Below are 9,756 nucleotides of genomic sequence, written 5' to 3'. Positions count from 1 at the left end.
GGAAAGTCATCTTAGTAACTGCAGGTTTGTTCATCTGCCTCAGTTTAGCACAATTTCAGAGCAAATTATGAAGGAAAGAATAGTTAAATAGTTAGGAAAGAATAATTAAAGCTTTGAACAAAAATGTAAAGTCAATGATCAACAGCACATCCTGTTAGACTAATCTAGTAACTGTGTTTTGTAACGTTCCACCCCCCCGCCAAAGGCATTCTCGTCAATCTGAACTGAAGTCAGGTGTTTATCAAGGAGTTTTTGGGAGACTTTCATGAATGATTATTCATAAGTGCAGAAGATAGCATTGTAATGTGATAGGAAATCCCATTGAAAGGGGACGTATCGGGCTGGAAGGAGGTTACTCGTGTTAGATCAGCCTTTGGATTGATGCTTTGGTACAAAGGATGAGAGTATGCGAATAAATTCTGTCATTCAATTGAACTGACAACAGAAATTTCAACTATAAGATGAAAGATTGTAAGTTGAAAAGCAGAAATATATATATCTTTTTATATATTTATAGAGAAATAAAAATTGATCAAAAAATAATGCTAGTATTGTGTAGCTCAGAGAAGAGTAAATGTGACTCTTGGAAGTATCTGGCAAAGGGCTTCCAGGAGGGAGATGGAAATATTGGTGCTTTTGTATGCAGCTTTTATGAGAGCTTTTTAACATTACTTTTTACACTTCTAACTGCTTGTTCATGATCTATGAACTGAAACTGAAACAGGTGTGAAGCTGAGATACTGGCATGATCAACAGAAAGGAAAGCCTGTTTAAATAGAGGCAAAAGCAGCTTGATGTATTTGTATAGAAAAGTTGGAAGAATACACTTGTCACCTATGGGCACACCAGGTGCAGACACAAAAAATGGGAGTTACTGAAATTGCAAGACTATAATAACAAAAGAATAATTAGATACAAAAAGGCTGTGGATACATTAAGGGCCAAAATCAGAAGATGGTATCTTAGTCATCAGGGAAACAAAGAGAAAATACAAACTTTACACTTGATACGTTTATGTAGAAGGATAATAGTGTCCTGTGGCAGTGTAGAGGCCTTGTAACTTAAAACGATTGCTTCCCATGCTGTGTTTTTTTTGTTCAACTGCTGCATGAAAATTTAAAAAATCATTCTGTAACTAAACAGGCTTTGCAAAGGAAAGTTCCTTTGTATCCTCCAGAGGCTTTTTCTTTCCTTGTTACTATTTCCTGGAAGGAATCTCCCGTCTCTCTAGGGGAGCGATCCTAATTCTTCTGTAGGTTAGTCAACATGCAAAAATCATGCAGAGAACATAGGATGGATGGCCCATTGTAGAAATTGAATTACGCCTGTCTGATGGAAGGTCTGGAAAACAAAACTGACCTGACATATCTTTAAATTTTGCTGAAAATGTTATCAATAAAACCCCTCAGGCTCAAGCTATTCAACGGTATCTTCAGCAAAGGGATTGTTAAATAGCTGTATGGAAGGCATTTTCCCATTAAAAGCATGCACAAATGAAATAGAACTTTTTTATTCAAAATAAGACTCGGACTGAATGGGGTAGGCATGCTGCAAAGAGCAGAGGTTATTTTCTGCTTTCTTTTTTGTAAGAGAAGGTATTGCTTAGGGTCCCAGTCTTAAAGATGGAAAGGAATCCCTTGTAATCTCTAGTCTACACAAGCTCTTCTCCTTTAGGAGAATGATTAATTTAAGCAAGGGATGAAGAGCTGTGGGAATATCAGGAATACCAGCTCTTCATTGGTTCCAGTGTCACTCAGTATTTGTGTTTTGGCTTTGCAGGCTTTTTCCCAGAGAGAGTAAGATTTACGACAATGATGGAAGGCTTAAATTGTAAGCAATTGCTGTGAGCTTCTCCAGCATGCAGAGATATGCATGAGTGTCCAAGTTCTTACTGTGATTCTACGTCTGAGTTTAGCACTGAAAGACACGCTCATGTTAGGTGTAAAACTGTAGAAGAATTTTAAATGCGTGCACGTGAGTATGCATGATACGTTATAGGGTAAGCACAAGCAATTCACTTTGTCCCATCTGAATTCATAGTTATTTATGATACAAACCTTGTTCCATTCATGTTTAACTTTTGCAGTAAAAACTTTACTTGGTAGGAGTCAAATGTCAGCAAACTTTGGAAATGAAAACAGCCTTTTGTGCCTTTTACAGTACCTGTATCTTTATGGATCTTGAGCCTGATCCAGAATCCTCACAGGATTATCCAGGGGACTCCACTGACACAGGGAAGGCATGTTGTCTGCAGGGCAGGTCAATGCAGAATTGACATGGATGTATCTGTCTTTTAGGATAAAAATAGTGGGGCTTTTTCTTATTTCTAATTCCTTTTGACTTTCCTGTTTTCCCCATATATCTTGGAGAAAAGTAGCAGAATGAGCATTTGGCTTATGTGTATGCCTGCTACCCAGAAATGTATACAATTGATATATTAGAAGAAAGCAGTGAATTGTGTTATCGCATTTCTTGCGTGCTTTGGGAGGCAAGATATTCAGCTGGATGGCAGATAAAGAGGGGAGGTGGTATGAATACGGGTTTTGCTTTCTTGCATATTTAAGTGGAAGTATTTTTCTGGATTATCTTTACTCAGTTTTGCCAGGGATCAAAGCATGTTGCCAGGACAATGGTTTAGAAATCTGTGGAATCTTTTTCTTCAGCACTATTTAAAATGTGGCAACTGGTCTTAATCATTCAGCTGGAGAGGACAGGAGCCTCTTAACCCCGTCTCTTTTTTATATTTCTATTGCAGAGGCATTTAGGATAGAGTGTGGAGTATGTGTTACTATCACCAGTTTTGAAGACAGAATAATGTAAAACTAGTAATACTTGACTATTTAGGAATATGGTAATAAGTGAAAATTCCAATACTGGTAAAAACAGTATGTGATATGTGATTCTTACTACGTCCTCTATAGACTCTCTTTTACATGAGTTGTTTGATATTTTATTATTCTTACTGAGACAACTTTGGGACAGTTGTCTCCAATATTGTCTATGCTCTCTGAATACAGAGTTCAAATTAAGCATGTTGAGTATTTCAGTACTCTTTCCACAAATATTTCTTACAGTGGCAGTAAATTTTATTTACACAGTATCATTATTTTTTCACTGCTCTGTACTATGGCTTCTGTAATGAATTGTCAGTGCTGCTTAGTAAATCAAGGCTTTCTGGTGACGTGCACTGCAATAGTTCAGATATATTTGAAATGATCCTGATATAAAGAACTTGAGCAGTAAATACCATTGACACTAATTTGTTGTTATTGTATAAATGTCAACATGGTAATGTTTTTCTTCTTAGTCACCAAGTAATTATTTCTTAACTGTAGTGGGAAAAATAATTAATGTTTGTAACTGTTAATAATAGAAACTTTGTGTTAGTGAGTACTTTTTTTTTAAAAGAAAAAGATTTGGTCTATTGTATAAACGATGCTTTATGAGGCCTTCAATTTGGGTGGGCATAATATTGCTCTTGTTTTCATTTCACATATGCTGGAGTAAATTGGGAGTAATTCTAGTCAGGTGAAAAGAATATGAGTTTAGAATTGATCTGTGCATACTGTTCAGTGAGTGATAACTTTTATGTTTATTCAGTGGAAAAATGCCAGAGGTGGATTATGTTGTCCTAACTGAATGGTTTGACTGGATCCAGAACAACACGGATGTTTCGGTTGATTTGATAGGTAAAATTTTGATGGGATCTGGAGGGGCATGTTTGTGGGTGGGTTTCCTTACTGAGAGAAAAAATAATTCTTGTTTCTTGGGTCATAAATAATGACTTTATTCAATATAATAGTGGTTGCAATGTGTAGCATCAGACAGCATGAATTTGTGGATGGTTCATGGATTGATTAACAGTAACGCCAAAGGGGAGGTTCAGTGGTGGTACCCAAGTCAGGATTCTTTCCTTCTGTAGTTTGTGAAATAGGTTTCTTCTTTGCTTTTCAAGCTGATCCTTGAACATAACTATTATAATTTTTGTTATGGCAGTTTATCTGCAGACTTCTCCTGAAGTTTGTTATGAGAGGTTAAAAAGAAGATGCAGAGAAGAGGAAAAGATCATTCCTCTGGTAAGGTGTTCCTTCAGTATATGTGGTTACAATAAGCTTTAAAAACATAATGATTCCAATCTAAATACTAAAATCATATCCTGAGTGTATTGCCAAAATGTGGTGCAGCTGTTTCCATTGCAAACTAAAACTTCAGTATTTAGTTTTGATTTATTTTATAAAAATGATCTATCATGCACATTGACTTTCCCAAGTGTTCTATTTTAGTAATCAGTGTACTATAGCTGACTGTTTAGGTGGAGTATTAATCAACTGTTAATCTCCTGTAAGATGTAAAAAGGCAATTGCTTTTGTATCATTAAATGGCGTAAAGGCACCCAGTTGAAGCACAAATACCTGTGCATGCAGGTGCTGAAGATTTATGTGGGCACTTTCTGTTGTCTGCTATTACCAGGATGTTTATCCATGAAAAGTGTCTCTGCTTGTGTCTGAAAACAAGAAACTTCTTGAAAATTGTTAGCATGGGAATCTGCTTAAAAATAAACTATAGTAATTGAATGATCACTTTCTATGTCACAGTTACAGAATGGCCCTTCATTAAAAACGTTTTCTCCTAAAGAAGGCCTAACCAGAAAGAAATGTAGTTACAGAAGACATACTGTGTACTACAAAGGTATCTCTAGCGTTGGATAGTTCAGTAGAAGCAATTGTCAGTTGAAGATACACGCAAAGAGCTAAATTTTGGGCCATATGAAATTTTGCCTTGGAGAATAAATCCTTGCTATAATGGATTTGAAGAGACATTGTGTTGCTTCGCAGCTCTACTGACGGGTGGGGAGGAGCAATTATGAATGAAAAATGTTAAGCGGTCTCCATGAAAAGAACCTAATAGTTGACGACAAGCAAAAATGCTTTTAGAGGAAATGGAGTCAGTTAGGAGAAAGTGAACTGGGAATTTTAGGAAAATGTATTGACACAGAAAGTGCCTTCAATACATATTCTTTGCAGTGTTGCCCTTTTTGTCCTTACTTTTGTTGTATTTTTCTCTGTAAAACCTTGAGGCAGATACCTATGGGACAGAAATGTGGTTCTTGATCTTAAAAGGAGCCGAGAGCCCTGTGTTCCTGTAAGCTCTGTGTCTTTGAGGTTCTTCATGGAGTAAAACCTTATACTGGGAATTAATTTTCTTCAGAAACCTTCTGATGCTTTTTATTTTTTGTTAGTGGAAATATCTGATGCTGGCTTTTATATGTAGTTCTTAACTACTTACCAAATATATAAAAATTGCAATGTGTGTTTCATCCCTGGGCATACGTGTTATTGTAATGCCTCTTTTCTAGGAATATTTAGAAGCTATTCATCAGCTCTATGAAGAGTGGCTCATTAAACATACACTATTCAAAGTTTCCTGCCCAGTGCTTGTGAGTATTATTTTAGTTACAACCAATTAAGCATATGGAGGATTGTACTCTCCAAATACTAAGAGTGTTATTTAGTGGTAAAAGTAGATAAATCTGCTTTTCTAATAACCTTTGGAGAAGGAAAATGTCAGAAAAATGTATACAGCTATCCACAGTGTATAGCATAAAAGTCTGGTCTTCCATCTCTTCGGTGGAATTTGAGGGGCTGTTCACTGTGATTGTTTGCAGGATCAGACACGTAGCTTTTCAATGAATGCCACATTCTGAACAGACAGATCTCCAGAAGTGTATTGATTTGGCTTCAGTGGTAGTCCTGTTCTGTTTTGCTCAAAAGCAAACATGTTTTATGGTGTCATTATTTCTAATGTTCATAATCTTCTTTTCTAGGTTATTGGAGCTGACCATGACATACAGGAAATGATAGAAAAGTATGAAGAAAACCGGGACCAAATACTAAATCCATATAATATGCAACACCATTTATAGATGTCCGCGGTTGTTCTATTTTAAAAAATATGTTTATGAATTCTGATTTGGGGGCAATTTTGAGTATATTCAATATTTCTAAATATAATGGGTTTTGCTTTTGAATTATGCTTTGTAGAATGTTGTGGACTTACTGCTATGAAATGTTCAGAATATAAGCCAATTCCCTTTCATGTTTTTATGTTCTCCATCAGCTTTACTGTGTCAATTTGGTTCAGCTAAAACACGGCTATTTCTCCCATTTCCCACTTCACTACTGCTTCCTATAAGTAACCTAAGTTGTTTCTTTTTTTTTCCCCAAGACAACCCTATTTTTGTAATTTGAAAGAAATAGTTCATACAAGAGGTGGGATGTTTTATTATTAGAGGAAGCAAATGAAGTGCATCAAGTTAAAAGTAGTTTTGTTAAATAGATCTTGTCAGGTTGAAATAGGGGTCTTACTCTAATCCTACCTACACTAGTGCAATTTCATTGAATTCAGTAAGTTTCTTCTGCTTTACGTGAAATCACAATATAGCTGTAGTTCTGAAGATAACAATGCACTAGCATAGTCCCACTGAATTCAGTGGCAAAAAAAAATAGTAAGTTTTGGTAAGTGATTGCAGAATGGCTCTGAGGCTTTTTTTTAAAGCCAGGTTTTTAAAATGGCTTATTTCTTTCTAGTGTTCATGAAATCACTGGCCCTACCATGGCTGAGTTGAGGACTAGTGAAAATACAGGGTGCGCAGAACTGTATTTGTTGTTTCTTTCACGTGGTTATAAAAAAACCTAAATTAATTGATTTCTTCACTATTTTGAATTCTTCGATTGTACTTTTTTTTATAAAGAAAAATACAGATGGTTCTTTAGGTTTATATCTTGATCAGTTTATTGTGGCTTATACGTAGAGTAGAGAAACATAGTAGAGGTTTCATTCTTGTATTTGTTAGCTAAGATGTTGAGTTGCTCTTAACTTCTGCTTTACCCTCTGAGTGTTGTCTTCAAGATAATCCTTTTAATGCAGCAGTTCTGACTGTTTTCCCTTTACTTTTTCTGTTCAGTTTGAGGGGAATGATTCCTGAAGTATGGTATATAATTTTTTTTTTCCGTAATAGTTTTGGTTGGTTTAATTGGAGCAAGCAAGGTTAAAAGTGCTTTAAAACATGCTTATATTAATGTGGTTGAGCATCTGTCATAGCTTTATAGTGAATGCTCCTAAAAATGGCTAATGGCCAAGACTTCAGTTAGTACTTTGATCACTTATTACAGACATTTGTCTGTAACTTGTTGGAGGATATAAATTTTCAGTTACTGGGCTTTTCCATGTTCCACCTGATTTTGAACAGTAGCTGATGGTATTACTTTTGGAGATCACTTGACTGCTTTTATTTTGTAGTTTTGTGGTAGCTGGTTTTGTGGTATGTCTAAAAATCATTGTAGTTGAAATGACTGCACTGTTTTCCAAGGCAGGAAATGCAGTTCATTTCTTGTTATTTCCATCTGGTGGGATACTTTTTTCCCAAATCAGTACAGCTTAATAATGATCAGTGCACTGAGAGAGCACTTCCTAGTGAAGTACTATAATTAGTATACTAAAGCTTGTCAACTCAGTATTGCCATTCTATTGTTCTGTTGTAAAGCTTTAGAATTCTAGCTTAAAAATAAGATTTTGTGTGTTAAGTAATCATCTTACTTATTGAAGCTTATTTATAGGGGGATAGTAGTCATTCTTGAAACCTTCTGTTAAACTTGCAGAGTTTTTTCTTCTGTAAGAGACCAAAAGAACTATTTCTTTGGAAATAGTTCTATAAACTTGAAGTTCAGTCATCTTCAGTTTGTTCTTAATTCTAATTTCATTATGGCTTGTAGAAGTTAAGGATGTATATTTTGCACATAGTCCAGAAATAGCACTTAATCTTTTTGTACAGAGAATCTTAAAGTACAAAGAATCTCATTGTTTCAGCTTTTGAAAACAATTTATGCTGTTGGTCAGATTTTTTTTTTCCCCTTCATTTTATCAAAACAATAGTTTGGATGGAGGTTATTGATATTCATAATTACAATGGAATATATATATATATTTGTATAACTTATTAAAAATTACAGATGCAATGGCTATGGAGAACATGTTTATTTTATGTTTTGCTGTCTATTAATTTTCATGTATAGATTTTCATATACAGGAAGGCTGTGGTATTTAATGAAAACTGGGAACAAAACCAAACAGGCTGCTTGTTAGGTGTCATAAATGTAAAACATTTGCAGTCTGCTATAGATGTGTAGATAAAAATACTGTAGTAATCATAAGTAGGTGTTTTTAATCCTGGAATTTATTTGCTTTTGCTTCCTGAAATCTCTCAATTGATGAGGGGAGGGAAAAAAGGGCAATCAGTATTAGTCTGATACATATTTTGTTCCTTTTATGACTGTCTAAGAAGCAGTGATTGGGTAGCAAGTGGCAAAATACCATAGAAAGTGTTTCTGTAGGCAGACTGAACTTCAGTACCAGTGAAATGGATCATATAAACAAGCTGCCACTTCTCTTGGCTTTTAAGATTTGGTCCATAAGTTGGATGTAGCCTATACTTGTAGACTGAACCATACATAACTGTTTTTGCATACATTTTGGCTATTCTGGATTTAATTACTTCTGTCACAATGAGTTCCACATCTGAACTGCAATATGTGTGAAAAGTCATTATCTCCTTCTGTATTGCCTTTTCTTACATACTAGACTGGATAGAGGGACGTCTTCCCCAGAGTTTGGTATTTACTTTGTTCTGGTCAAGGTGTCTTAGCAAATCAATAATATCTGGGAGCAGCATATAAACTGATTTGAAGTAAGTTAGAGAGACTGGCAAAATTAAAACATTTAACAGTTGCATTCTCTTAGCCTGGCCTTTTGTGTATTTCTTCTAGCATGGGAAGCATGTTTAGGAGATCTTTGTTAAACATTTCAGAGGTGACTGTCCAAAACTGTAGGTCTTAAGAAACCTTGAAATTTTTTTTCACCAGTGTAATTAGCACACAAAACAACTGTCTACACCAGGAAATAATCCAGCATCTCTCTTCCATGCACTTCCTCCTGCAGACTGTAGGACGTACTGGGTATTCTGCCATCAGTTGCTATTAAAAGATTCAGACCTGAAGGTCTTGGTCTTTCTCCTGAATAATGGTTCTCCTAGAAAGTTACTGTCCTGTTTGAGGACTTGGAGAATCCAGTCCTTCCTGTAGCATATGGAGGTTTAAGTAAACATTGTGCATTTCTAAAGATAAAGTCAGGTGACAATTATGGTGGTGTTCCCCATGCCCCCCCAGCATTTGAGGGGGCTGACAGAAAGTTGTGAGGTTTTTTTTGAAAATGAAAAAAAGTTTCATTTCAGAACAAAAACTAGCAGTTGGTAGATTAATTCCTACATAAGAGAAATGTAGTCTTCTGTCTAGTTCAGATCAATTTTTTAATCGATCGTTTAACTTTTTTTTTTTAAGAGGCTGGCATGTGATAATTCTGTGTGCTATACCAGGATCAGGGCACAGTTTTGCTCTTGATCACAAGAGTGATCTCTGTCTGAACACATACAGAGGTTCAATAAGGAGAGTGACAGAATAGAGGAGCTCTGTTTGGTACCTGTGTATTGCATACATACTACTTGATTTTACTTTTTATGCCAGAAGGCTTTGAGTTGAATCCTCTGCTCCACCCTAGAGCCCTCTGCCTGGTAATAGCGATACATTCCTCCCTTGCATCCTGCAGAAAAAGTACTGAGCTGTTAGGACTTCCACTGTATGCTGCTCTGCAGATGCCACTATATTCCATCCCAATCCTAATTTTAGGTTTTTTACTATTCAATGC

The 9,756-nt window shown here is 35.8% G+C and overlaps 1 protein-coding gene across 1 annotated transcript in view; it reads left to right on the top strand.

Annotated features, from left to right (window-relative positions):
- TK2 (thymidine kinase 2, mitochondrial) overlaps window positions 1-5,923 on the top strand; it is a 12,041-nt gene extending 6,118 nt beyond the window's left edge. The window contains exons 4-7 of the mRNA XM_009585251.1: window positions 3,601-3,689; window positions 3,997-4,076; window positions 5,357-5,437; window positions 5,825-5,923. Coding sequence (XP_009583546.1) covers window positions 3,601-3,689; window positions 3,997-4,076; window positions 5,357-5,437; window positions 5,825-5,923 — 349 coding nt within the window. The remainder of the gene's footprint in view (window positions 1-3,600; window positions 3,690-3,996; window positions 4,077-5,356; window positions 5,438-5,824) is intronic.
- The last annotated feature ends 3,833 nt before the right edge of the window (window positions 5,924-9,756 follow it).

Source organism: Fulmarus glacialis, unplaced genomic scaffold (assembly GCF_000690835.1).
Source record: "Fulmarus glacialis isolate BGI_N327 unplaced genomic scaffold, ASM69083v1 scaffold36519, whole genome shotgun sequence".
Taxonomy (NCBI): Eukaryota; Metazoa; Chordata; class Aves; order Procellariiformes; family Procellariidae; genus Fulmarus; species Fulmarus glacialis.
The sequence above is the reverse complement of the archived record's forward strand: the minus strand, read 5'-3'. Positions and strand labels throughout refer to the sequence as shown.